The sequence below is a fragment of the Eremothecium sinecaudum genome, chromosome VII (assembly GCF_001548555.1).
Source record: "Eremothecium sinecaudum strain ATCC 58844 chromosome VII, complete sequence".
Lineage (NCBI taxonomy): Eukaryota > Fungi > Ascomycota > Saccharomycetes > Saccharomycetales > Saccharomycetaceae > Eremothecium > Eremothecium sinecaudum.
In genome coordinates, this window is record NC_030898.1 from 556,201 (window position 1) to 583,252 (window position 27,052).

General features: G+C 41.7%; 15 protein-coding genes across 15 annotated transcripts; 8 read left to right on the forward strand and 7 right to left on the reverse strand.

The window, feature by feature from the left end:
• Window positions 1-329: 329 nt before the first annotated feature.
• On the forward strand, window positions 330-4,133 carry PDS5 (sister chromatid cohesion factor PDS5; the record flags this gene model as incomplete). The annotated part of the gene is made up of 1 exon (XM_018133571.1): window positions 330-4,133. One exon carries the CDS (start codon window positions 330-332, stop codon window positions 4,131-4,133), a length of 3,804 nt encoding a protein of 1,267 aa, XP_017989266.1.
• Window positions 4,134-4,305: 172 nt separating this feature from the next.
• On the reverse strand, window positions 4,306-6,138 carry RCO1 (Rco1p; the record flags this gene model as incomplete). The annotated part of the gene is made up of 1 exon (XM_018133570.1): window positions 4,306-6,138. The coding sequence occupies one exon, from the start codon at window positions 6,136-6,138 to the stop codon at window positions 4,306-4,308; it is 1,833 nt and encodes a 610-aa protein (XP_017989267.1).
• Window positions 6,139-6,675: 537 nt separating this feature from the next.
• SDD2 (Sdd2p) lies at window positions 6,676-7,143 on the forward strand (the record flags this gene model as incomplete). Its single annotated transcript, XM_018133569.1, has 2 exons — window positions 6,676-6,749; window positions 6,822-7,143. The coding sequence occupies 2 exons, from the start codon at window positions 6,676-6,678 to the stop codon at window positions 7,141-7,143; spliced, it is 396 nt and encodes a 131-aa protein (XP_017989268.1).
• Window positions 7,144-7,313: 170 nt separating this feature from the next.
• IRC21 (Irc21p) lies at window positions 7,314-7,856 on the forward strand (the record flags this gene model as incomplete). Its single annotated transcript, XM_018133568.1, has 1 exon — window positions 7,314-7,856. The coding sequence occupies one exon, from the start codon at window positions 7,314-7,316 to the stop codon at window positions 7,854-7,856; it is 543 nt and encodes a 180-aa protein (XP_017989269.1).
• A 242-nt stretch (window positions 7,857-8,098) lies between these two features.
• On the reverse strand, window positions 8,099-9,415 carry AW171_hschr74300 (NHP6B family protein; the record flags this gene model as incomplete). The annotated part of the gene is made up of 1 exon (XM_018133567.1): window positions 8,099-9,415. One exon carries the CDS (start codon window positions 9,413-9,415, stop codon window positions 8,099-8,101), a length of 1,317 nt encoding a protein of 438 aa, XP_017989270.1.
• A 382-nt stretch (window positions 9,416-9,797) lies between these two features.
• On the reverse strand, window positions 9,798-12,050 carry AW171_hschr74301 (RING finger and CHY zinc finger domain-containing protein; the record flags this gene model as incomplete). Its single annotated transcript, XM_018133566.1, has 1 exon — window positions 9,798-12,050. The coding sequence occupies one exon, from the start codon at window positions 12,048-12,050 to the stop codon at window positions 9,798-9,800; it is 2,253 nt and encodes a 750-aa protein (XP_017989271.1).
• A 265-nt stretch (window positions 12,051-12,315) lies between these two features.
• Window positions 12,316-12,822, forward strand: TVP18 (Tvp18p; the record flags this gene model as incomplete). Its single annotated transcript, XM_018133565.1, has 1 exon — window positions 12,316-12,822. One exon carries the CDS (start codon window positions 12,316-12,318, stop codon window positions 12,820-12,822), a length of 507 nt encoding a protein of 168 aa, XP_017989272.1.
• Window positions 12,823-13,081: 259 nt separating this feature from the next.
• On the reverse strand, window positions 13,082-14,572 carry MOT3 (Mot3p; the record flags this gene model as incomplete). Its single annotated transcript, XM_018133564.1, has 1 exon — window positions 13,082-14,572. One exon carries the CDS (start codon window positions 14,570-14,572, stop codon window positions 13,082-13,084), a length of 1,491 nt encoding a protein of 496 aa, XP_017989273.1.
• A 932-nt stretch (window positions 14,573-15,504) lies between these two features.
• Window positions 15,505-16,128, reverse strand: NAT4 (N-terminal L-serine N(alpha)-acetyltransferase NatD; the record flags this gene model as incomplete). Its single annotated transcript, XM_018133563.1, has 1 exon — window positions 15,505-16,128. One exon carries the CDS (start codon window positions 16,126-16,128, stop codon window positions 15,505-15,507), a length of 624 nt encoding a protein of 207 aa, XP_017989274.1.
• A 364-nt stretch (window positions 16,129-16,492) lies between these two features.
• On the forward strand, window positions 16,493-17,596 carry NEM1 (Nem1-Spo7 phosphatase catalytic subunit NEM1; the record flags this gene model as incomplete). The annotated part of the gene is made up of 1 exon (XM_018133562.1): window positions 16,493-17,596. The coding sequence occupies one exon, from the start codon at window positions 16,493-16,495 to the stop codon at window positions 17,594-17,596; it is 1,104 nt and encodes a 367-aa protein (XP_017989275.1).
• A 168-nt stretch (window positions 17,597-17,764) lies between these two features.
• AW171_hschr74306 (HGL060Cp) lies at window positions 17,765-19,567 on the reverse strand (the record flags this gene model as incomplete). Its single annotated transcript, XM_018133561.1, has 1 exon — window positions 17,765-19,567. The coding sequence occupies one exon, from the start codon at window positions 19,565-19,567 to the stop codon at window positions 17,765-17,767; it is 1,803 nt and encodes a 600-aa protein (XP_017989276.1).
• Window positions 19,568-20,439: 872 nt separating this feature from the next.
• MAE1 (malate dehydrogenase (oxaloacetate-decarboxylating)) lies at window positions 20,440-22,311 on the forward strand (the record flags this gene model as incomplete). The annotated part of the gene is made up of 1 exon (XM_018133560.1): window positions 20,440-22,311. One exon carries the CDS (start codon window positions 20,440-20,442, stop codon window positions 22,309-22,311), a length of 1,872 nt encoding a protein of 623 aa, XP_017989277.1.
• A 301-nt stretch (window positions 22,312-22,612) lies between these two features.
• Window positions 22,613-23,983, forward strand: TFA1 (transcription factor TFIIE subunit TFA1; the record flags this gene model as incomplete). Its single annotated transcript, XM_018133559.1, has 1 exon — window positions 22,613-23,983. The coding sequence occupies one exon, from the start codon at window positions 22,613-22,615 to the stop codon at window positions 23,981-23,983; it is 1,371 nt and encodes a 456-aa protein (XP_017989278.1).
• A 143-nt stretch (window positions 23,984-24,126) lies between these two features.
• TCD2 (tRNA threonylcarbamoyladenosine dehydratase) lies at window positions 24,127-25,470 on the forward strand (the record flags this gene model as incomplete). Its single annotated transcript, XM_018133558.1, has 1 exon — window positions 24,127-25,470. The coding sequence occupies one exon, from the start codon at window positions 24,127-24,129 to the stop codon at window positions 25,468-25,470; it is 1,344 nt and encodes a 447-aa protein (XP_017989279.1).
• A 166-nt stretch (window positions 25,471-25,636) lies between these two features.
• Window positions 25,637-26,692, reverse strand: LEU5 (coenzyme A transporter; the record flags this gene model as incomplete). The annotated part of the gene is made up of 1 exon (XM_018133557.1): window positions 25,637-26,692. One exon carries the CDS (start codon window positions 26,690-26,692, stop codon window positions 25,637-25,639), a length of 1,056 nt encoding a protein of 351 aa, XP_017989280.1.
• Window positions 26,693-27,052: the final 360 nt, after the last annotated feature.

A 27,052-nucleotide genomic window follows, 5' to 3' on the forward strand; every position in this document is an offset into this window, starting at 1 on the left:
AGTATTGTTGATTTTGTTATGAATCGCTTTCGATCATCAATCAGCCTGGCTTAACGCATATACCTAAAAATAAACGTACATGAAAGAAATGACACAAAAGATATAGACATATAGAACTTACAAAAGCTCATCATATAAATCATTAATTACTAATAATATCATATATGAAGATTTTAGCCTGTTTAAACTTATAGTTAAAACATCGTCGTGAACGACCGACAATCCATAGTGCAAACGCGTCACGTTAATTTCATTTACTTACAAGTAAACTTCAACACTAGTCGACACCAAACATTAAGTTCAGTTATTGATATAAACTAGAGTGTAGGATGACCAAGAATCTCCCTAGACTGTCATTTAACAAGAATATAATCTCTTCTGTGAATGATACGCTATCATCAAATGAATTATTAGCCAGATTAGGAACCTTACATGACGAACTTTCATTATTTGAACAGGGGCAATTGGCCATTGATTCATTATCTCGCTATAAGTCAGATTTAATTAGTAAGAAACTTTTGAAGAGTAAAGATCCTGGTGTTCAAGCTTTTGTTGCATGCTGTTTGAGTGATCTTTTAAGACTATATGCACCCGATGCCCCATATACGGACGCCGAATTATGTGAAATATTCAAGTTATTTATCAATCAGTTCAAAATGTTATCTGATGCTGAAAATGGGTACTACGTACAGCAAACATACCTAATTACAAGGTTACTAGAGTTTAGGTCGATAGTGTTGGTTACTGATTTGTCTTCGTCTCCTAAACTCATTGAAGATATATTCGCGGTATTTTATGATAAAGAGCACAATTCTTTCCAGCCTAAGTTGACGAAAATCATTGGCTGCTTACTAGGTGAAATCCTCTCCGAGTGTGAATCAGTGCCAATGTCTGTTCTGAGAAATATTTTTAATAAATTCTTAACGCATGATCTTGGCGATAAATTAAATCCTCTGAAGTCCACAATAAAGGATCCGGCATTCGAGTTTTCTTTGACTATTTGTCAGTCTTACTCGAACCGGCTTGGTCGTCATTTTACAAAGTTTTATTCAGAAATATTGTACGGTATTACAAACTCAGAGCAGAATAGAGAAACCGGCCAGTCGGGAGTTATTCAGTCCACGCTGGACGCAGGATTCAAGACTCTAACTAAATTACACAAATTGACCGCAAATATCTGGCAACATGTTCCGGAATTGTTAAGTTCAGTTGTGGGATTTGTGTACCAAGAATTATGCTCGGACAATATCCCGTTAAGAATCGGGGCAACTAGACTAGTTGCAAATATCCTAGCGATACCGTCCGAGGTAAATTTTGTGACACAATATAATGACACTTACAAGGCATGGTTGTTAAAAATTGCGGATATTAATAGTACTGTACGATCTGAATGGGTCAATGGTATACCAGACATTATTAATGCGCGGACCGATATCAGTGAGGATATTTGCAAAGGAATAATCAAGACTTTACTTGATGTGAATGAGACCGTTAGATTAAACACAGTTGAAATCTTTCAGGACATGCCAATAAAAAACTTTTGGAACTTCATTAAGGATGCTACAATTTATACGGAGCTCTTACAGTTGACCAGAGAGAAGAACAAAAACATTAGAGAAAATTGCATCAAAGTAGTAGCTAGAATTTATACCGAATCAGTTGACGAAATTGAAAGAAACCGTGAAAATGAAGAACTTTGGGAAGTTGTTGACAAAACACCTTGTGTCCTCTTCAATCTCTACTATATTAATGATCCGAACATTACTTTCCAAACGGACACTGTGATATTTGAGAAGCTCTTTCCGTTACAACCAAATGATGGATTAAGGGTTAAAAGGTTATTACTTCTGCTGAGTCATTTTGATCAAAAAGCGTTTTCATCATTCTTTGCGTACAATAAAAGACAGGTACAGATGAGTAACGTCTTGAATAAATTCATTGAACTTTGTGAGGTTATAAATTCGCCTGATTCAAACGAAGAAAGTAAACTGAAACTGAACAAGACAATTGACTGGTTTGTGGCCACACTACCCACCCAAATAGACTGCAAGGCTATCTTTGAGAAGTTTTTGGAATTGAATGATAAAAGAATACATCATTTGATAAAAACCTGTATTAAGCGCGATGTTAATTATTCAACGATGAAGAATTCAATGGTAGAACTAATCACAAGGCTAAAAGATGAGGAGCTGTTTAAAAAACGAAACGTTAAAATTGGCTCTTCCTTCACTAGAGATACATTTCAATCAGTTTTTAAGATTTTGATTTACAGAAGCGCACCTTTGATATATAATGTTTCAACTGTTCCGTTATTACTGGATAACAACAGGAATTCTACTACTCTGGACCTAAAGAGGAAGTTAGTAGAGCATATATCTGAAGTTAATCCTACTATTTTCAGGGACCAATTGGTTTCTTTAAAGGAAATAGTGAAAAGACTTGATGATACAGACATTTTGCCTGGAGAAACAATGACTGTAAGCGAAGCTCTAAAGACGATTTACAAAATCTCTATATCCCTTACAGATATAGTAGACATGGATGATGAATTCTTTATTACCAGATTGAAAGAATTGGCTGTTGATGGTACACCAGACGAGGCAAAGTATGCCTTGAAACTAATATCTTTGACGTCTAATAAGACGGAGATCTTAACCAGCATTAAAAAACAAATTTTGCCATTAGCAATTGAGGACTGTAAGAACTTCCCCTCGCATATACTCGTTTTGGCGGAGATATTTAAGATAGACCCTCATGTCCTTGATGATGACTCAACTGACATTGTAAGCTACTTAATCAGACACACTTTATTGGCAAACCAAGTTGTGGGAGACTCTCAATCAGATGGTGTATGGATCAATGATACACAGCTCAATGATCCAGTGTATTATCCTTTGGCATCTAAATTGTACTCGCTAAAGTTATTTACCAATAAACTAAGATCTATATCAAATGAGGTTGCGGATGATGAAATAGCGCAGACGTTTACTGAAAAAACCATGAAGCTCTTCTTCTATATGCTTGCTAATGGAGGGGAATTAATAGCTGAATCTAACAATGAAAACTACCCTACTCCAAATAATTATCAGACAAAGCTAAGATATTACGCAGGAATACAAGTCTTAAAAGTCGCAAAGGTTCCCAACTTTAATAGCTTCATTCTGCCAAAGGATATCATGAAATTGGTGAACTTGGTTGAAGATGAATGCCTAGAAGTACGAAGAGCGTTTTTGGATAAGCTTCGCCATTATATCGGTAATGAGTATATTTCCATCAAGTTCCTGCCTTTAGTGTTTTTTATGGCATATGAACCAGATACCCAACTGAAGCAGGATATCAAAACATGGATAAATTTCACCATTAACAAAACTGGGTTCCAGAAGGGTACCATTTTTGAAAGAGCTTTGCCAAGACTAATACATTGCATTGCAAACCACCCAGATGTTATTGAAGGGATAAAAGAATCCGGTGACACTTTCTTGAATAGTATAACGACTGCCATTGACTATTTAGTCTTCTACTTCGATTCCGTCGCCTCTTCGCGAAACATCTGCTTATTATACTATTTGGCAGGAAGAGTAAAGCAATACCAAGACAGTACTATAAACGAGGAAGCTGATACAAATGATGGAGCGCAATCTTCTCCCAAAAATATTTACATTATTTCTGAACTCACACAACTGATTTTATCAGAATTGAAGAATCAACGTGGTTGGAATTTACCTGTATACCCAGGCAAATTAAATCTTCCTTCTGACTTATACCAACCTTTTCCAAGCATGGATGAAGCCCAACGCAACACTTTTGTTAGCTATTTACCTGATGATCAAATTGATTCCTTGGTAGCGAATATTAAAGGCAAATTATCGCGTCTATCACATAACTCGTCTACTAGAAAACAAATCACCCAGAAGAAGAAGCTTACGAGTGAATACCAGAATTCTCGTCCTAGTTCTTCAAATAAACCGAAAAGACGTAAAATAAAGGATAATGATGCTGACGGCGATGATTCGGATACGTCTGACGCATATGTTCCCAAACTGAGAAACGAAAATGCAAATATCCGAAAAAGTACTAGGAGTAGGAAGACTGTAAACTATGTTGAAGACGATGAGAATGAAAATGGAGACTAAATTGCGTCAAGGGAAAATTGTTATACTGATTAAGTTGCCAACGTAAATTATATTTACAAATTGTATAATGTTAATGTTCTGTGAAAATGGCACCATTAAAAGGACCTTGATTGTACAATTAGCGCGTCTTTGTGAGCTGCTTTCTTGTATGAATGTGCATAAAGCAGCGACCCTATTTATTCAATCCAAAGAATGTAAGCACATCCTTTTTCGGTTTTGATTCGATCAACTTTTTTAGTAGCTGTAATTGTTTTATTTCCTCGTATGATACCTCTTCCTTTATCAATTCAGTACTCGCGACAGTGCAGAGCTCCTTTAAATCCCACAACTTCCTTGTTGTATCAGGAAGTGAAAAGTACAACCAAGGTTTCATCTCATCGTTTGGAAGTGAGTACAACAACTTATCTAGAAAATAAGATTGCTGACATATCTCCTGAAAACGCTGAGCTTGTTTAGCCTTATAAACCTTGTCCAGAAATTCTAATTTCACATTATGTTCTTGAACCCTAGGTATAACGTTGTATTTCTTACCTGCCTCCCAGGCATTTTGCATATCTTTGCCTACATTCGCTACAATTGGGACGGTGTCAAGTTTAATTTCAATATCCCCATCATTACAGGCACCTAGAGGAAGCGATATATAATTTTGATGTCTTGCAAGCCTTCTCTTCTCTTTTGGCACAATTGCGTGCAAAGGACACTTCCATTTGGAACCCAAGTTCTTGCGAGATGCCCTGGGGACTGGCAGGCAGTCCAAATGCCATGGTGTACTACAGTAATCACATTGCATTATTGTACGTTCTGTCTCCGGGTGATCCCAAGTCCCCATTTTAGTTGTTTTACATTTGTAACATTTTAAAAACTCTTGCTCGTCTGGGCCTGTGAAGTGTGTATCCGGGTTATACGAATCGGATTTAGTAATCGATTGTCGGTAAGGTGCATTAAAAAGCTGTCTATCAGTTAGCGGTTCTTTCATATTATCATCTTGGTATTCACCATGTGGTCCTGTTTGAACATTTATAAAAGTATCCTTTATCTGTTGGGTTAACGTAAATTGCTGGGAATTCATCGATTTTAATTGAAACAGTAGCTTGCCAAATAACGATACACCTGCTACTTTAGCATGCTGAGAAAGGAACTGCCGCTGGTTTTTTGCAGTTATGGTCTTATTTGGATTCTTTTGCTTAAATCTACATTCATGACATGACCAATCACCTTCTGGCAGATTGTCGGGGTCTAGCGGTGGGTTCAAGCATGCAAAATGAAACGACTTCGGGCATGTATCACAACATAGGAAGATACCAGTTTGAAAGCAGGCGGAGCAAAAGTCGTTGTTCTCTATATCCTTCCTCGGTCCTCGTATTTCAGGTAAATGCACGTGGTTTGCAGTACTATTCTGCCCAAACAACTTGGAATCCTTATCTTTGATAGCTTTAATTCTTTTATGCTTAACAGAAAGAGAAACCACCGTAGGTGCTGTATTAGCATCGGGTTTGCCCCTTTTCCTATTTTCTAAGTTATATTTCCTCTTAAGAGCAGCTGTATGTTCTCTTGCTTCCGCATGAATGTCATTCGGAGTTACCTCTGACCTGAGGCTACTTACTTCCTGAAACTTATCCTCGTCCTTAACCAAGGCCTGCTTGTAATGCTGTTCCATTTCCACAGGTATTTCACGACTCACCTTATAGTTCCATAAGGATTCTTTCTTCACCCTCTCGTTCGGAAGAGCACTCAGTGGCGCTCCAGTTACACCATTAATAGGCTCTGAAATGCTTGGCTCATTAAAAACCACTTCGCCACCCACTTGTACTTTCACCACTGGCTTATTCAGTCCTTCTTCAGTTTCCAAATGCCCATCATGGTTTTCATGCTCGAATTCACCAGCTGAAGGCGTATTCATTTTTAGACCTGGTGAAGCATTATCCTCTTCTTTTATGACCTTCCTCCTCTTAAGGTTGTAGTCAATATTACTTGAAACCGTACGTTTGGGCCTTGACCTTATCATTACCAACACTTTTGATCCTCCAAATACCGACTTAATCCACCTATTTCTCTACCAGTTTCTAAGCGTTTCACTGAATTAAAATTTTCAATGCTAAGTATCCGCTTTTTCTTATAAACTTTCTTTCAAATCACTTTTTTTAGTGACAATTGGGAGGGGGAGATCGAGTAAAGCAAGTTCGCCTTTGTATTTGCTGAAGGTTAGTAGACTTTAAAAGTTGAGAAGTATTTTATTTTGTTGCACAATATAGAGGAACATACATAAGAACACAGAGAATATGTATAAAATAGACCATTAGAACCGCTACTTGGTACTAACCAATTAGATGACATATATATTTTGTTAGAGCCATTATATTTGACGTTTATCGGTTCGGAACTTGGTGTTCACCAGATTTTCACCATGAACGTACTTATTTGTCGACGTTATAAATTAATATGGCGGTACTTTTAGTTGGTGAAGTTCGTAGCCTACTACTATTTGATAAAGCAAAGGATTAACAAGATATAAAGAGAGCTTTACACAGGTTCTTTAATAGTAATGGATCCAGAATTGCAGGCATTAAGAGAGGCTAGGCTTCAAGAGCTGAAAAGTAGTCAGTCTGGTGAGAAGAGGTATGTTTATTGGATTTCAAGTGATTTGCAGACGTTAAACTAGTATACTAACGGCTAATTGACTTTTTACAGAGCTACGGGCGAACTAGTTCAGCAGTTCATGGAACCAGAAGCTCTTGAAAGGCTTTCTAGAGTTGCTCTTGTACGGCCTGACCGGGCACAGGCTGTTGAGGCATATTTGCATCGGATGGTGACTGGAGGGATGATTAGGTCCAAAGTAACGGAGAAACAGATAGTTGATATTTTAAACGGTATTGCGAGTGATGAGCAGAAGCGTAAAGAAACTAAAATTATTTTTGACCGGAAGGCATTGGATATCGACGAGAAGCCCAATATAGGAAGTGGCGGGGGAAAAGGAGCCGGCGAAGATTCCGACGATGACTTCTTTGATTGACCTTACATAAATGATCTATAGATTGATACGATGTTTCTATAGTTCTGTACTTGTTATTAATGTTTGCTATTTTTTGGGCGTGTATGTCCAGATTTAATAATGGTCATCGAATTAGTACTGTTGTCTCTGCGACAACCACTATTGGATGCGCAAGGCGGTAGTGCAAACAGATGGTGCCAACTAACCGGAAAGAAAGTTCACGGTTTCCAGTACCGCGTAGTCTTCAGCGTCAACCGGGTTGCTCTACGTTGCCTCTACCGTCGTCTTCACAACCTGCGAGGTCTCGGAATAAGGTTGCATTGAAACCCGGCCATTCGGCGCTTGACTGGCATGAAAAGTCGCAAAGTCAGGGTGTGAAAGGTAGATTAATTCATGGAATAGATCCAGGGGCTGCATGGTGGGAAAACTTTATATCGCTTCAACATCCAGCTTCTATACGACAGCTAGAGATAGGTATTCCAGTGTATCGCATTAGACCACCTTTAAGAGTCGACAAAGTAACGCTAGAATGGAATAAGGACAATAACTGGTGTGTGATAAAAGGACGTGTGTATTGTCTCACAGATTATCTTGACTTCCATCCGGGAGGGGTTGACATTCTTCTTAAGAATTGCCAAGGGAAAGACGCTACCGCATTATTTGACCGGTATCACAGATGGGTTAACGTAGAGCGTTTGCTAGAGTTTTGTGCAATAGGCGAATATATACTATAGGCTACTGATAATTTATTTAAAGAGTAATAATTTACTATCTATTACGTAGTAGGTAGTTTTACGAGTGATGTCGTTTATATGTGTTCCTGTAACCTCCGCTTTTATATCCCACTACAGAACTATGAGGAGCTTGTTATCTCATCATGAACGCTAAATATAGTACATGTAGACTTCCCAAGACCACCAAGTATTCAACAGGAAGAAAAACCAAAGATATTGGTTTTAATAAAAAAATTTAGTGTTTAATTCTCCAACTTGACGGGAATCTTCGTAGCGCTTGCCGCACCAACAGTAGTAGCAGAAGCAGCATCTGGTACCACTAAAGAGTCGTTTTCCTCATCTGGATAAAACTCCTCCCATTCCTTCAACTTCTGTTTATAAGCGTCTGTATACTTTTGCTTCTCTTCCGGAGGAAGACTTCTCCACTGCTCCCCTACCAGCTTCGTGATTTCAATTAATGACTTATCTGGGTTGTCTTTGAGGAGTTTCGGTCTCATCTCGGACGTGAATTGAATAAAGGGCCCAGAAGGACGCTTTGGAGGCAAAGTCGCCTCATATTCTTTTCTTGCGATACGATATTTTTCCCAATTGTCTTTGAACTTCTCATAAAAAGGCTTTTTGTCCTCTTCGGAGAGTTCTTTCCATCTGGCGCTAGAAAGCTTTGACAGCTCTGGAACTTTTGCGTCAGGATACTGCCTTAAAAGCTCCTCCCTGATCGACATTGAAAATAAGAAGTATGCAGAAGAAGGTCTTTTTGGCCCCTGCTTTTTAAGCTTCTTTCTCTTCTCGATACGAGATTGGGTTGTGCTCATTTTCTTGGGCTGTGGCACTACGGGGACAGCAGGTGGGCCACCAAACTGCATATGCGAGCGACGCATAGCGTTACCACGAGAGCCCGCAGAAGCTGACTGCAAGTACTGCTGGTGTGACGGATGCTGTGGGGCTGATACCGCAGATTGAGGAGGCAGCGCATAGGTAAACTGCGGTTGGAACTCCATAATTGGAGCCCCTCCTGCAGCTGCCATCGCCGCATGAAAGTAACGCTGGGAGTTAGGACCTCCCTGCTGGCTTTGTCTTTGATGGGACTGCTGCTGTTGTTGTTGCTGCTGTTGTTGTTGTTGTTGTTGCTGCTGCTGTTGCTGCTGCTGCTGCTGCTGTTGCGACTGTGTGAACTGGTTCATATACTGGGGAGCATATTGCTGTCCCTGTTGGCCCTGGGACTGCCCCTGCTGCCGCTGTCCGCCAAATTGCGCAAGGAAGGAGTTGAACATAGCGTCAGAATACTGCTGCGTATTCTGCTGCGACACTGCGGGCATCGATGTGGGGTACACAGGAGCCATGTAGTATCCTGTAGGTGCAGCCACCATCATCCCAAGATTATTCACTGCACCTCCGCTGCTTTGTAACCCGTCTCCGCCACCAACATTCACAGCTATACCCGTACTTCCATCAACAACCTGACCTCCTACCGACTGCTGTCTAGGGTCCTCATCATAGTACCCATGTTGACCCTGTTGAACCTGCTGATGATCTGGCGAATTATTATTCGTTACGTTCATCTTTATATATATCTGCGCACTAAATTATTTTACACTTTTCCTATCCCCAGGACTTCATGCGTCTTCGTCCGTCTCTGATGAAAACTGTTGCGATCCTTAAAAGTTTATTATTGTCTTTCCGGCTCTAGTTTAGCCCCCTATCTGAGCCTGTACCTGGAAGTTGAATTATCAAAAACTATCAGTACCAGTGTCCGACTGACTGCCTCTGCTCTTCTCTGCTTGTTGCTTAGATGCGTTGTTTACTGGGAAGATATTCAGAAACTTCAGTAGTCAAGGAGAACCTACGCTTAAAAATTTTCTTCGTTCTTCCTTTTCGCTGCTTGCTCTAAATGGCACTCTCGGGTTCATTGCTATCAAGAGCCGATGCCTTAAGACTCGATAGTTAAGGCGGGTAACTACGGGAAGATTCACGTGATCGGAGCGGAAAAGTTACCCGGGACAACGCGGTCCATTTTTCCAAACCGTTATGCTCCGTCAGATTGCCAGGGGGGGGGGGGTTGGCGGCTAAATAATGCTGGTCACCATCTTTGTCATCTTCGTCAAGGTGATTTTCTTCTGTGTTATTGTTATTATTGTCATGGTTGTCGTCGTCTTCGTCGTCGTCGTCATTGTCACTGAGACCCTGAATGCTGGTCTCCATGAAACGTTTAAATGCGTCTGAAAGTTCACTCCAGGAAGGAGATTCCGAGTGATCTGCCATAAACTTTTTAACTTTACCTGCCAAAGCAGCTCCTATCCCCTGGGTATCTTGTAGAAGGTTGCGCGTATTTGAGGCAGCCTGGGAGGGGGGGTCCGCTACTTTGGTGGTGTTAGCGGGTAGACTTAGATATTTGTCCATGTAGTCGTCCATGTCGACCATGTTACGGAAGTATTCGTGTCCGTCTACATCAATTAAGGGCTGCACTTCTTCACGCTGGTAGTTGGCATGAAGAAGTTGCTGCCGTATATTACTATGAGCGTCGTCGTGTGTATTGGCGGCTGAATTGCCGGTTTCGGCGGCGCTATCATCGTCGCCGGATTTAATGAGCTTTAACTGGATGGTGTTATAGCTGTAGCAGTTAGCACAGCGTAACCCTAAGATGTGGTAAGAACAAGTGGAGCGCAAGCCGCAGTCGTTACAGTGTATCAGGCACTTCCAGAGGCAATATGGCTCTGGGAGAGGGAGTTCTTCGACTTCCTTATCCATAACACGGAACTGAGCCTCCATGTTTAGGACAGTCACCTGGCACTCGGGACACTTATAAGAATGCCTAGTGTGCTCATTGAAGCAGTGCTGATGTATAGCGTGGCCACAGGGAGACATATATACTACTGGCTTGACAGAAGTGAACATGAACTCGCTACAGATGGGGCAATTGGACATCGTAGAGCGTTCGATACAGCGGTGGTTGCCTTGGAGCTCCATAGATAAGCAAGCGTGACAGCCGTCGCAGTGAAAGAAGTCTTGGCCAAGACCGAGACCAAGGCGACATATGCCACATTTGCTGCAGTGGTATATGTCTTTCGACTCGTCGTTGTCGTAAAGCACGCACTCCTTGCAGAAGTAAAGAGCAAAGTCGTGGCCACAGCCCGCGCACTCAGCGGAGTCTGGAGCCTGCACATTCTTGCACATCATACACATGATCCAGCGAGCCTTATTGCGCTGGAAGTGATGACTTGTGACCACCTCGTCATGACAGAAACGACACGTGTACCACCCAAGGCAGGTGGGGCATTGTATTTTGCAGTTTCGCATGTAATGAGGGCAGCCAAGCACACCAGAAGGGTGGTGGGTTGAGACTTGCTCTTCAGCAGAGAGCGTAGGAACAGCCAAATGATCCTTTGCTGTGTGGTTGGGACGTTTTTCGATGTCGCTTAAAGAAGCGTCCGTAGAAACTTCCTTGTTAGCTAGCGAGCACTGCTGTCCCGCCTGGTCTTCTGTAACATCCTGAGATGCTAGACTATGCGTCGCAAATTGGCCCATCATGAGCTTCTGCACCATCTTAGACTTTGTAGCCGGAGTAATATATTCAAGCTGCTGTATAATTTTAATACGTTGCCGAAGTTGATCTTGATCGGTTAGCGCCTCATCCCACTTCATTAACCCTCTAAGGTCCTCGTTGTCCTCTTCTTCTTCTTGCAAACTCAACAGGCGAGCCTCTTCCAAACTTTCCTCCTCTCTCTTGTCCTTTGGAATCACCAAATCATGGAACATGGGAATATCCTCTGGTTCCGATGCTTTTCCTACCGCTATAGGTTCATGTCCTCCCTCTAGCTTTGTAGTAGGAGATGATACTCTCATAGACTTAAAGGCCGCCATCTTACTTTCCATGACGGCCTTCATGGTCTGCAACCTGTTCAAAGCGTTCGAGAGTGTAAGCCCGTTATGCAAGTCATTAATAAACGTAGATAGTTGGAACCGAAGCGACCACTGTGAAATATCTATCTGTGGAAGACCCCTACATAGCTGCTCAAACGCAGTCTTCAGTCTGTCATACTCATCGTTATCGGATTTCTCGCTATCGGAAGCATCCTTAGTATCACTAGATGCACTGCAAATGCCTGGTACGCTTGTATCTACTGCCACTATAACATCAGCCGTTGATCCGTTGCCTGTACCAGTTTCATTCTCAACAATATTATCCTCTCCTTTCATTATATCCTTAAATCCCTGATCAAGCAGCCTAGTAGCAAACTCTTAGGCCTGGATTTCTACCACTAACGCAGTTCGAATAAGCGACAATTACACGCTGTTTCTTGCCGGTCAGCTATTTTAATAATAGCCACATAGCTTGTGGCGCCTCAAAAAATCAAAAAAATTAAAGGCATAGATTGTTACAAAAATTGGGGGTTATTTATACTTACTAGTTAAAAGCGCGTAAAACAACTATTTTAAGGACTTTAGCTATACTAGGATCACCATGGCAGTATCATTAAAGCGTTTGGTAGACGTTCCAAAGATAATTACTGATTTAAAATCGTTCAACTTCTCAATATATGGTCGTTGGTTTGGTTATATTAACATTATTCTCTGTCTTGCGCTAGGTATTGCGAACTTATTTCACTTCAGCCTTGTTATTTTATTTGCAGTTATAGCCATCTTGCAGGGATTCGTGCTCCTATTCACTGAGCTTCCATTCCTATTGAAGATTTGCCCTTTATCTGAAAATTTTGTGGGTTTAATTAAAAGGTGGGAATCTAATGGTTCGCGTTCACTATTTTACATTGTTATGGCCGTAATTCAATGGGTTTCGCTAGCAGTTCGGGTTACCAGTTTAATTGTAGTAGCCATTGGTTTGACTATTAGTGCCATTTTTTACGGCACTGGGTACCTGAAGAAACAGGAGTTCAAGGAAACGAACTACCTACGTGATCCTTCGCGCGACCCGAACTTCCCGCGTGAGGCTGCAGTTAGGGACATGGTATAGGTGCTGTAGATTCATAAATGATGCGCCTTTAATATTAACACTAAATATGGTAAAGGGCGGTAACAATATTTACGCAAAAAGGCTCGATGATTGCGATCAAACTAGTATACATTATATATAACACCTCGATACCTGTGTAAACCAAGTGTAATAAATAATAATACAATGGTGAGCATCGTGAAAAAACGGATCCTAACAAAATATATGTAAAAGAAGTGAATGTTATTAATAAACGTACTATTGGCCTAAATTAGTGCAATCATGGATGTAAATTACTCATGGCAGCCAGGTTGCTTGGGCCTGGCATTGCAGGTGCTACAGAAACCGCTAGAGGCGGCGGGATACTATTACCATTACCACCAGGGTTAACATTTGAATTCATATGCCCATCTGCTGCAGAATTACTATTCGGACTAGCACCTCGGTTGACAACGTTGTCTACCAAATTTGACCCATTTGTAGGGCCAGCAACCCTTGTCGCTGCGCCCATGCTACCTCCCGCGTTGTTGTGCGACGTAGAAGCGGGCACTACCATCATTGGCTGGGTGTTCCTCGATACCGATGACGGACTAGCAGAGGAAGACAAGGAGTTTAGTCCACTAACTTGCATAGAAGGTGTATGTTGTTCCATTGAATCAGCCATATCGGCATTTATCAACGAATTGAGCGTTTTCTTAACCTCATTCTTGTTGAGAACGCCTGAATCAATCATGTCTTTAATCGAGAAAGTGGATGTACCACCGGTAGAAACAGATAAAGCACCAGCGGACCCGCTACTGACCGCTCTAGAAGAGCGGCTGCCATCCGTACTAATACGGCCGGATAGAGAGGAACCAGTGTTGGGATGGCTACCTGATAGCCTTTCAAGAAGCATCTCCGCGTGCTTCAACTTCAGGTGCTGTGACAAATTATCCTTTCTTTTGTGTCGAGAATGACACCATGGACAGCTATAAGGCTTGATTGTGGAATGTGACAGTAAATGCCTTTTCAGCCACGACTTTCTCTTGAAAGCCTTTTCACAGAAATGGCATTTGTGCACGTTTTCAAAGGCGTTAGGATCCAACATCTGGCCTGGAGGCATACCGGAAGCATTCATATTAGGCATCGCAGCAACCTGCGTTACAGCAGCTGCAGGAGGCGGGATCGACGCGTGCTGCGGGATCGCCTGGCCATACTGTTGATGCTGCTGCAATTGAGGGTGCATAATAGAGTACTGGTAGGTATGCGGCAAGCCCCACGGGTAGTAAGACTGTGGCTGCTGTTGTGGTTGGTGATGCTGTTGGTGCTGCTGTTGTGGGTGATGATGATGTTGCTGCTGCGCAGCAGCAGACTGTTGTTGGTTAATCAAGTGTGGAAGTTGCTGGATCTGGTTAGAATCGGCTACCTGAGAATGCGGATCGTCATGAAAATAATATGGAGTAGTTGATGGCGTTGGGTAAGTGGATAGGCTTATCGGCATTGGCATTGGAATGTTTGGAATATACTTGGCATCGTACAGATCTGAGGACCCAGTTGTAGCAAGGTGTCTCTGGTACTGTTGCTGGAGATGCTGCTGCACGTGATGCTGCTGCGCGTGGTGCTGCTGCTGTTGTGGGGGCTGCTGCGTCGAGTGAGACTGCTGCTGTACGTGCTGTGGTTGCTGCTGCTGTTGCTGCTGTTGCTGCTGTTGCTGCTGTTGCTGCTGTTGTTGTTGTTGCTGTTGCTGCTGCTGCTGCTGCTGCTGCTGCTGGTGATGGCTATCGTAGTCCATGGCTAGCGAGAATCCTTCCTTTTAAATTGTTCAACGACAACTGAGGTCTAATTGTGAGACAGAAAACTATCTTCCAGATAGAGTTCAACTGATATTACGCGGCCACTGAACAAATAATGGTTATAACAATGCTCTACTCCCACGATGATTGCTGTTAAAACCGAGCTATAAAGATGGAGAATAAAGGAAGATTTCAATAAGCTGTCTTGTAGGAAATACCTTGGAATCTCCGTCAGACAGTCTGTCGTCTATAGGTAAAAAATAAGGAGCAAAAGGCTACGTAAGAGGCAAACAGGCTAAATTCTAACCGTTATTATATCAGGTTTCAATTTTTTTTTGCAGGCGTGTAGGAGTTAAAAAGAAATGAACTAATCATTACTGGATTCGCGCGACAAAGTTTTTATGTGTGGTTATCCGTTCGTTGAGTGGGGGGTGGAGGGGTTGTCCGTTACCTTTTTCATTTTTTCTCCATGAAACTCTGTAACGGTATCCCCACGTATAATAAGCAGGCTCTTCCACGACGTTACGCACATGTAATACATCGGGATTATTATGGAATCGATTTAAGAGGACAGCACCGTAGTACAAAATCACTACATTCTATCTAAAATTAATTTCCTGTTTTCTAATCGTGTATTTTTCTTTGTTCTTTACTGTAGTGTTTGCCTTGAAAAGACCGGTTATTAACGGTATCGATCGTATCCACGTAGATAAGCGCTAAGAGGCAGCTGCAGGAGTAGTGCCCCGCTTACGGCCTAGGCACACACATTTCTTGCCTGTACCGAAAAATCGTGCGTGGAATTTTTTTTTTGCAAGTTTCCGGCAAATCTTGCCGTTGTAAAAACGTGGCTGTGTTTTTGACTTGGGGGATGTGAATGTTTGTTTTCGTTTTAGATCCTCCTAGGTTTTTTGAGCTGCTGATAAACGACATATCACAGGGAACAATACATCACAGTTAGCGGGGCAGGAATGTCTTGACTTGACAGCACGACGAAATTATTCCGGGTGTAGAGTCCACGTGCGCGCCGGTTATCAGTGAATACGGTGAGCTGAAGACAACGGAGAGAAGGAATTTGGTGCATGAGTTTGTGTGCAGCATTCTGTGTGGCGGACAGCAGCGTAGAGCCGAAGCGTTGGTTTTGAAAGGAAGAAGTCACATGAATTTCAAGGATGTAGAGGGCCAGGTCCCCAGGTTTGTACGGATCATCGCATATGAGGAGAGAGATAAAGCAGGCTACAGGGGAAGATGGCATGATTGCGGGCCTGTAAATGACGTGACATATGCCTGGTTCCTGAAGTTCGTATAGTTTGTGATCTTGCCAAGACGTGGATCTGGTGATGCGGCCGTAAAGGACGTGAGCATGGGAGTTATAGTGGTGACCTAGAGTCCGGTCTATGACGGTAGTCAATTCACGGGCAAGCCTTCTTCGTGCCGGGGGAGCGGTTTTGTCAGTACAGTGGATTTCGCGGACTAGAACTTCGCTATTTTTAGTTTCTAGATTCACAGGGAACGAATGCTGTAGCTGTGCGAGCAGATAGCTGGTAGGGTTGTTCATTATGAGATGAAACAATGCCTCTGCGATGCCTTATGTTTCAGCGGGGTAGCTGAATATTTGTAGAGCTGGTACGGAGAAGCAGATTAGCGTACGCAAGGAGGACGAAAGCAATCTCTCTTGGCCAGTGGTATCTAACAGTCCGAGGTTAATGGACGAAGCTTTTGAGCAGGCTGTCCATGGGAAATTTGCTTATATAAGTATTTCAAGGTTTTTACTGAAGGAAAAAAATGGACCTGTTAGAATCGTAATGTAGTACTAGTTCATAACTTTCCCTTCTTTGCTCCCCTATTGTCGATTATACCCAATCGCGCACTCGAGGTGAAGCTTGTTAGGGCTGAGTTAACACCCCAGGTATTATCAACCAATGAACTCCCTCTCTTATTTGACTGGGTCTTCACAACCATCCACACCAAACGAGGAAGCTCGATTTCCTTTCTCTGATGGGAACTTACCAAATGTTTCTGAGGAACAAGAAGTTGAGGTTGACTCTAATAGCAGTGATGCCGGCAGCACTCGCAAGGATAGTCGCGAGCGGCTAGCTTTAATATGGAGAATCGTATTTTTTTTGCCCATGTGGTTAATAGTGAAGCCTATATCGTTAATGTGGTTTGTGCTAACATTTCCACTGAATTTAATTGAGCATACTTCATCCAAGGATTCACACCCATATAACAAGCCGGCACTACCGAACTCGCAGACAAAGGACCTTTCATCGTCACATATTACAGAAACGAAATCTTCGGTCGAGCCAATAGAAGATGATGATCTACTAGGAGAGTCGCTAGTTTTGCATGAAGACTCAATTAAATCGTCGCGGCCGTCGACTAGTCGATCTAGTTATACGTCTACGCGATTAGGGAAATTCTTGTTCCCCAAGAAGTTAATCCCGCAATCCATTCTACAGACTGACAGGAAAAAGGTGTTAGTACTGGACCTGGACGAGACCTTAATACATTCTATGTCCCGGTCGAACTCATCGTCCAGTGCAAGCCAGGGCCATATGGTTGAGGTCAAATTTTCGACAAGCGGTGTTTCTACCTTATACTATGTGCACAAGAGACCTTATTGTGACCTGTTTCTTTCCCGTGTATCCCGGTGGTATGATCTCGTGATATTTACCGCTTCCATGAAAGAGTATGCAGATCCAGTGATTGATTGGTTAGAAGGCGGTATTTCCGCACGGTTTAAACAACGAAGATATAGATCAGATTGCATTTTGAGAGACGGCGTAGGATACGTGAAGGATCTCAGCATAATATCGAAAAATCTACAAGATATGATAATTGTGGATAATTCACCAATATCCTATGCTATGAATGTCGATAATGCTATCCAAGTAGAGGGTTGGATTAGTGACCCAAGTGATACTGGCCTATTGAACTTATTGCCGCTATTAGAAGGTCTCCAATTTACCACTGATACAAGGAATATATTGTCATTAAAGAACGGCGAACGGGCATTTATGTAGGTTAATAGGTAATAATAATTAACCGAATCTTAATAATAGATTAATAGCAGCGACTATCTAGTGATATTCTACATTAAAAAGAAAGTTTTTCTGCATCTTAGATTAGAATGATGCGCATTATTTTGTCGTCAAATCAAACTTAAAGTCCTGCAATAGTTGTATAAATATTCAGTCAGTGCGAGTATTATAAGAAAATTGCAACAAGGACTTCTCTGTAGTCCACGCTCTGCTTACTTTACCCCATCTGTACATTGGAATGACAAGCAATCCAATCACCAATTCGATCAGCGCATAATACGTAAATGCTTTATCGTGACCGCTGCTCTCATTAAGCTTAGCATTGAAAAATGAAAAGGCAAATCCTATCAAGTTTTTGAACATGTTCAATGTTACTAAAGCCTCCTGGGCATATTGCTTATAAGAATCAACGGTAAATGTAATGGCCGTTGTGCTCCCTACGGAAGACCCAAATCCTAAAATACCAAAAAACACTGTTGGTACCATCCAGTGGTCTTCTCTCTGAAGAGAACATCCAAAGCCAATAAGGCCAGCCATTGTTGATACAACAGCTGGTAAAACTGTTAATAATCTGAATTCAGGCTCGTAAATACCATTATTACGTCGAGCCATAACTCTTGCGATAACGTCGCTTATAGTGCCAGCACATAATGATCCAATACATCCGCCGATAAATGGCGCAATGTATACCATACCTACTTGTAGAGAACTAAAACCGTAAGCTTCTTTATAACCATGGTCTATGACCTGTGAAACCATAATCAAATAGACAACGGCAAATGCGTACAACAATGATGCGTACAAAATAGATGGGTAAGAGAATAGAACAAAGGGCCGCAACATAACCATCAACCATTTATCGATGCTGTGTCTTCCATGACAAAGGCCAAGACCGCTAGTAAACTTTGAATCTGCAATAGATGATTTGTATTTCGCAAGTTTACCGAATTTTGATACAGCGTTGTCCTGTGTCTCTTCCGTCTTCGAAGACGTAGCTGACCCATTTACTCTTGAGAATGTTTCAACAGGTTTTGAACAGCCTGATGAGTTATTCACATACTCAATATTAGAGCTCGAGGCCTGGAGGTGTAGAGACCTACGGGCAATCGCAGTTTCTTTCAATGACCGCCGACTTGGTATGGGTGTGCGATCCCAAAAAGTCTCTGGGACAAAGAACACATGCAATAATAAGTTTACCCCTACAATTATTGTTAAAATCCAGAACAACCAGTGTGTAGTTAGGTGCTCAAATATAATCGACCCAAGCAAAGGAACTAAGTTTTTACCCCCTAATAATAACAAGGTGTAAATACCCAATCGGTATGCTCTTTCGTGTGCAAAGTAGATTTCTGCAATAGTTGCACTAGGTAAAGATTCCACAGTTGAGATACCCAACCCAGATATGATTCTTCCCACCAGAAGTTGGTTGAAATTATTACCAGTTGCGCAGACGATGGAACCCACAAAGAACACTATGATACCCACCAAATACACAATCCGCTTCCCAAATAAAACGGCCGTAGGGGATGCTACAATTGATCCAACGCATAGCGCCAGCATCATGGGCCCCACTAGGTATGAAATACTTGAAATCGGCACATTCAACTCCGTTGACAACCTCGAAAAGCCAGCAGCCAACATTGACGTCTGACCGCCACCCGTAAAACAATGCCATCCAACGCACAGTAACGCCAAGTCCCGTCTCCAAACAGGCCAGTTTAAGGGATCTTTATCATGATCCGTAGGCTGCGGGTTTAAAATAATACCTTTCTTCGTGCGTTTAAGGTCAGACTCATCTTCACTATCATCTACAGACAACTTCGTTCCCTCATTTGACGCACTGTTGTCATCTACTTCTGGCTTGATCATCTGGAAACTTCCAGGAACATTAATTCCAAGTGGCTCCCCGTCATTGTTTAACGGCTGCACTATTCCCAAGCTACGAAATGCCATGGTAACCTTCTTCTGTGACTAATTTTAAGTATTCCTTTCTTACTTATTCTGGAATAGCTTGCTGGACCACAAAAATAGCGCCCTCAGACCTTTCTTCTTAATGCCAAGACCCAGCCTGTCTTAAATACCGCCTCTATTTAAGGCCCTGGAGCTTTCTTATTTTACAAAGCCCTTTGATGTCTTCCTCTTGATCTATCTGTATGAAACACCTCATGGCGGTATGTAAATCATTACGCAGACGAAAGATCGACAATATGACCGGGTAACCCAAATCTGGTGTCCGACCTGGCCCTGTATATCCGGACAGCAACTGTCACCCTCAACGGAGTATGCGATGCCTTTCTCCACCAACCTTATTATAAACTGACTATTATAAACTTGAACTATTTTAATCATTACGTTTTTCGCCGGGTTCCGTTGTCTACGGAGAACTTTGGGGCACCGCAGCCTCAGCCGTCTCCAACGTTTTCTTGAGCTCTGCATTTTCACCTATTGCGCGCCATATACTACTACAATATCTAATACAGGCTTTATTTGGGATGCCGTATTTCGATATAATTAGTCCTTGGCTTGTTCAGTGTCGGAGCAATCAGGCGAAGAAACCCGTGGTCGGCTTCAATAAGCACTTTTAGCGCCTCTTTTTTTTTTTCTATACGCTTTTCTTCGAAGAAGTTCGCAACGAAGTTTCTTTTGATTCTAAGATTATATGCAAACTCTTCAGCATCGGCAATCACGTGAGAAAGCCGCTGGACACTGGGCATTTTATAAAGCAGTTTTAAAGCGTCTGATATATATTGGCTTCTTTATGAGATGCATTTTCTGTTTTTGTGTTAGCAGTGATAGATATTGAATGCTCATTACTTAAAAAGACGATGTTGAAAACAGTTGCTAGGGGTCTGACGACCTGTGGAAAGATTACAGCAGCTACGGACTCTGCTGGTGTGGGAGCACTAAATGGTGGCCTTGGTGCTGATGTCGAATCGAAAGTTAGTAGGTTATCAGTAGAAGGTCCAGTTGAGTGTCCGCTATCTGGGTTCCAATTGCTTAACTCACCTTTGTTTAACAAAGGCTCTGCGTTTACTCTGGAAGAGCGTGCTGCGTTTGGACTAGAAGGTCTTCTTCCACCTCAAGTCAATACTTTGGACGAGCAGGTGGAGCGTGCTTACAAGCAGGTTTGTTACCTCAAGACTCCGTTAGCTAAGAATGATTTTATGACATCGATGAGGATGCAGAACAAAGTTTTATTTTTTGAGTTGGTGAGAAGGCACATTCGCGAACTAGTGCCTATTATTTACACGCCTACGGAAGGTGATGCTATTGCTGCTTACTCTCACCGTTTCAGAAGACCTGAAGGTGTATTTTTGGACATAACTGAGCCCGATTCCATCGATGCTCGTTTGTCAGCCTACGGTGAGTGCAAGGACATCGACTACATTGTTGTTTCCGATGGAGAGGGTATTCTAGGTATTGGTGACCAGGGTATTGGTGGTATCAGAATCGCCATTTCCAAGTTGGCTTTGATGACTCTTTGTGGCGGTATCCACCCAGGACGTGTGTTGCCAGTGACCCTAGACGTCGGTACCAACAACAAGAAGTTGGCACGTGATGAGCTATACATGGGTAACAGATTCGCTCGTATTAGAGGCAGACAATACGACGAATTTGTCGATAAGTTTATCAAGGCTGTTAAGAGGAGATTCCCTAGCGCCGTGCTTCATTTTGAGGACTTTGGTGTTACCACCGGTAGACCATTGCTAGAAAGATACCGTACGCAGCTCCCATGTTTCAATGATGACATTCAGGGAACTGGTGCAGTTGTCATGGCATCCTTCTTAGCTGCTTTGAAGCACACCAACAGAGACTTGTTATCCTCTAGAATTTTGGTCTACGGAGCTGGATCTGCTGGTTTGGGTATAGCAGATCAGATTGTTAGCCATATGGTCACAAGCGGGATTACTATCGAAGAGGCCCGCTCTAAGATATATCTAATGGACAGAAGAGGTTTGATTTTGGACTCTATGAGGGACTCTATAACCCCAGGTCAAAGTGTTTTCTCCAAGGACGATGCTGAATGGGAGGGCGTAAATACTACCGCTTTAGTTGAAGTTGTTGCTCGTGTCAAGCCAACATGTTTGATTGGCTGTTCTACCCAAGCAGGTGCTTTCAACAAGGCTGTCGTGCAGGAAATGCTCAAGCACAACGAAAGACCAATTATCTTCCCCTTGTCTAATCCTACCAGATTGCACGAGGCGGTCCCAGAGGACTTGCTCGAGTGGACTGACTACAAGGCATTGGTTGCTACTGGTTCTCCTTTCCCAATGGTTAATGGCTACCGTATCTCCGAGAACAACAACTGTTTCTCTTTCCCTGGTATTGGATTGGGAGCTGTTTTGTCCCGTGCATCTGTCATTAGTGACAAAATGATTTCAGCTGCTGTCAACCAGCTTGCTTCTTTGTCTCCTCTAAAGCCAGGTGACTCTAGACCAGGTCTATTACCACCTTTGGAGGATATCAGTGACACATCTGCAAAGGTCGCTACTGCCGTTATCTTGGAAGCTTTGAAGGAGGGTTTGGCTCGTGTCGAGCAAGAGACCGTAAATGGTCAAACTTCAGAGGTACATGTTAAAGTTCCAAGAGACTTTGATTCTTGTCTACAGTGGGTTATTAAGCAAATGTGGAAGCCAGAATATAGACCGTTGGTGAAGGTAAATTATGATCCAAGGGTTCATACTCACCAATACTGATGATTAAATCTATTCCATATAAAAACCAGAAAAAGACTTCTCACCTTTTATAGAGCAATTAATTGCACCGATTGAGAACATATGCATTGTAAATACCTACATATAATGACATATCTAGTAAGTTTTGTTTTATTGTTAATATTATAGTACTGTTAACTATCTGTTACGTTTTTTACCTTCGTTTATAATATAGAAAAAATACGACTTTTTACATATACTATTCAATGGCGATACAGCAAACAGGACATACAAGAGGTATAAGAAGGTTGATAAGGCATTAATTGTTGTATTTGATATTATAATGGATAGACCTATAGATGAAATAGTAAAGAGCTTGTTGCAATTTGTGGTCCGTGGTTTTTATTCGAATTCGTATGTCTTAGTTCTTGATGCGATATTATTCCACTCTGTTCTTTCAGAAGAGGATTTGGCTCACCTGTTGGGTATCAAAAGACCTGAATTACGGGCACTTACTTCTACGTTAGTTGATGATATGCTGGTGGCCACCCATTCGCAACAGGAGTTTTCTTATAATTCTAGAAGTTTAAGGCGCTACTATTATTACATTAAATATCCTCAAGCAATTGATGCTATTAAGTGGAAAGTGCATCAACTAGTTTCTAAAATGAAGGAAGATTTAGACAGCAACAGTGCTCCCCAAGGATATATGTGTCCTGTGTGCAACTCGAAGTATAGTCAGTTGGAAGCGGTTTCACTACTGAATTTTGAGAAAACTCAGTTCCTGTGCAGCTTGTGTGAAGAGCCACTGGTTGAGGATGATTCTGGGAAGAAATGTAAAGAGAAACAAATGCGCTTGAATAGGCTTATGGACCAGGTACAGCCCATAATTGACTATTTGAAAAAAATTGATGATTCTATGATTGAAGAGAACACTTTCGAAACAGCATTGGCAAGACTGATCCCACCTCAAAATAACTCTGCTGCATCCTACACAATGAATCCAAGAACTAGAAGGAGTAAAATGTTCCAGCCTGGCGAATCCCTCAGCAACGAAAGCAGCAGGAGGGCCGGTCAAAGATCCCAGGCCACATTACATGTTAATATTACTACTGCAAGCGATGAGCTGGCCCAGAAAGAACTACAGGAGCGTAAAGCGGAAGAGAAGCGGAAGCAAAATGCATTACCTACATGGCACGAAAACAGTACCATTGGTAAGAGTTTGGGTAGATTAGATGGTGATGAAGCTGAAGCATCAGGTGAAAGTGCCCCCAACAGTGCAGAAGTCAAGGTTGAAGAAGAAATTGATGAAGGTCAAGATGAAGAAGATGGAAGTAACGATTTTGCAGATTACAGACAAGGTGTAAACCAACAAACTCTCGCGAACAAGGAGGCCGAACGAGCCCTGGCAGAATACTACGCCAAATTGGCTAAGAAACAAGCTATGGAAGACGAAGATGACGATGAAGATGAAGAAGAAGATGAGGAGGAGTTTGAAGATGTTATAGGAGATGGAAATGGTGAGGAAGAGGAGGACGAAGATATGAAAGATCTTGAAGAGATAGGATTAGAGAATGTTACGAAAGATTCCGTAGTCTCCAACAACGATGAAAGTGGTAACTCTGCTCGAACAGATGAGCAGCAAGATAAAGGTATGAACGATGATGACGATGAGGATGAAGAAGAACTGGATGCTGAGTTTGAAGATGTATGAAAAATCATATCTCTATGTATAAAAGTTTCGCGATAATCACATTTCTTTTTTTTCCAACTTTTCTTCTTTGATACGAAAAGATCTTGAAATCAAAGAACCCATCAATCGTCATCGCTAAACGGGTGTCGGCTTTATAGACTACAATGGCACAAGAGAACCGTTGGAAATGGGTCCTAGGTACCGCAGTTGTAACTGTAGCTGTTACAAAGGCAGTAGAATCTTTGTACCACTTATATTCGTTAAAATATGGCAAGAGTGATGTGAACGACAAAGATATTCAACTGGCAAAAAGAATTCGTTCCACAAATGGTTATGACGATGAACTTTATCGCGAGCAACTTGCTCGTAACTATGCATTTTTTGGAGAACAAGGTATGGAAAATCTGAAAAATCAATACTTTATCGTTGTCGGTGCAGGTGGTGTTGGATCATGGGTGGTAGCAATGTTAGTGCGCTCTGGTTGCACCAAATTGAAAATCATTGATTTTGACCAGGTATCCTTGAGTTCTTTGAACAGACATAGCTGTGCGAACACATACGATGTGGGTTTATCCAAGGTTGATGTTCTCAAAGAGCACATGTTAAAAATTGCTCCATGGTGTAAAATTGAAGCTGTTAATGAACTTTGGAACAAGGAAAGCGCAGACCGTTTGATATTTGGAGAGGATGGGCTTGATAAACCTACTTTTGTGATCGATTGTATTGATAACATCACGACGAAGGTTGATCTTTTGGAGTATGTCTATAAGAAAAAGATCCCAGTCATTGCGTCGATGGGCGCTGCGACAAAGTCTGATCCTACTAGGATTAACGTTGGTGATTTGAGCATGACTGAGGAGGACCCTTTAGCGCGTAGTATAAGAAGGAGATTAAAGCTGCGGGGTATTACAAAAGGTATTCCAGTTGTGTTTAGTGCAGAGAAACCGGATCCTAAAAAGGCAAAACTGCTTCCTTTGCCCGAGGAAGAATTCCAAAAGGGTAACGTTGAGGAACTAAGCGCCCTAAAGGATTTCCGGGTAAGAGTGCTTCCAGTGTTGACTACTATGCCGGGTGTGTTTGGTCTGACAATTGCTACTTGGGTTATGTGCAAAATAGCCGGTTATCCGATGGAACCTATTGTAGGAAAAAACAGAATTAAGGTGTATGACGGTATCTATAACTCGCTGGTTGGCCAAACGTCTCGAATTGGTATCCCAGACCAGCGTGTTCCAGTCTCAGTTAACGATATTGGATATATACTAGAGGAGGTTTTCCGTGGCAAGTCACCAATCAGCGGGTATTCTACGCGGTTAACTTTGTCAAAGTGGGATCCATCTAAACCGGTATCTTTACAAAATGTTGTAATTATGACTAAAGAAGAACAAGCTGCCCATGAAGAGCGCGTCTTGAATGGTTCCGAAACCTTGGAACAAGTTTACTCTGCTGAAGTCCTCAATTTGATAAACCAAAGATTTAGTGAGGAAAAGTACTATTCACAATTCAGATAAAAGATAATTACATAAATACAGCAACGACCATTCAATCTATCTAATATAAAACATGTTATTAGTGGACGGATATATTGCTTCTCTATGAACAAGAAACAAGGTCTTTTGATTTTTTGGTATTAGTGTCCCAGTTCTCCAAGTGAAGTCATTTGCGTGGTCTGGAATGTCATATTTGTAAATACCATTTCATTCTTTCGTAAACGTAAAAAGAGCATGCTACCATTGGTGTGACCTTCAGATAACCAATGCTTAATCCAACAAAGAATCCACGCCAGCCGCTCTCTTTGTAAATTATTTTTGCTATTTCATTTATACCTAGAAACTGTCCTTGTGATGAACTGGAAAGCGTGGCAACTTGTAGTCGACGCCTGATGATTTCAAATGGATATGCTGCTGTTTGCGAGGCTATACCAGCTAACCCACCAGCAACTAACTGGGCCCAACTTTTTAATGGAATAGATCGATCATATGGGTTATCCCGGCCCTCAGGTAATACAGAATACTGTGATAACATAGGACATCTGAGAATGTCATGGAATAAGTCATGAGCAAAGAATGATACCCCAGCGTACGGTATCATGCCAATTACAGATGGGGTATATCCACGATAAAAATTACACCAATGGGGGAACCATTTTGGGACGTATGGTTTGGATGCTAGTTTTTCACTGATAGGACCTGAGTAAATATCTTTTAGTATTTTAATAATGCTAACATTGGACCGCTTTGTCTCATAAGCCATTCTTACACGAATAACATCCAAGGGATAGGTAACAAATATAGAACATAGGCCGGATAGCGAACCGCTAAGCAATCTCCGCCAATGCGATTCATAATGATATGATGGAATAATAAACGACCGAATTTGTTCGTATGCAATAAATTTAATGGCAGCATAAGGGAAAATCCTGACAAGAGTAGCTGAGTGACCCTGGAAAAAGCCCCGAAAACCATCATTAATTAAAATTTCCTTTCCGGCCAGGACCATACCACTCATAGAACCAGCATACCTCTTATAATGTGGGTTAGACGTCTGGAAAAGGATTTTGATACGGTCTAAAGGTGCAATTAGAGTTTTTGCACATGACCCGGCTACACCACCAGCAATACCTGATTTAACAATGTATTCTAGACTTCCTTTATCGACCGGGGGATGAAATTCAACTACTGCGGTAACATTGCTATTAGATTCATCATTGGAAGACTGCTCAAGTTTCTTCATTAGAAATAACTATCTTTTAAGCCCTGGGGCAACTTTATAATACAGTCAATATAGTTCTACCTGGAATGCTCTTTGCATACACTCAAAACTTCCTATAAAAAAATATGCTTAAATGTAAGCTTGAATGGATATCCAATTTAACCGCTCAACAATGGTATTGCTCCTGTTACAGATTTAATTATTCAATGATGTTGTTATTTGATTTCGTTATAAATAGACAAAGGCATTTTTTTTTCACCATAAAACTTGTCAATATATAAAACCTGTATAGTAATACAGTTCAAGGGAACGTGAATATAATTGCTTTATTCGTTGCTAATATTTGAAATTTATATATTAAGAGGGTTTTTGGATACATAT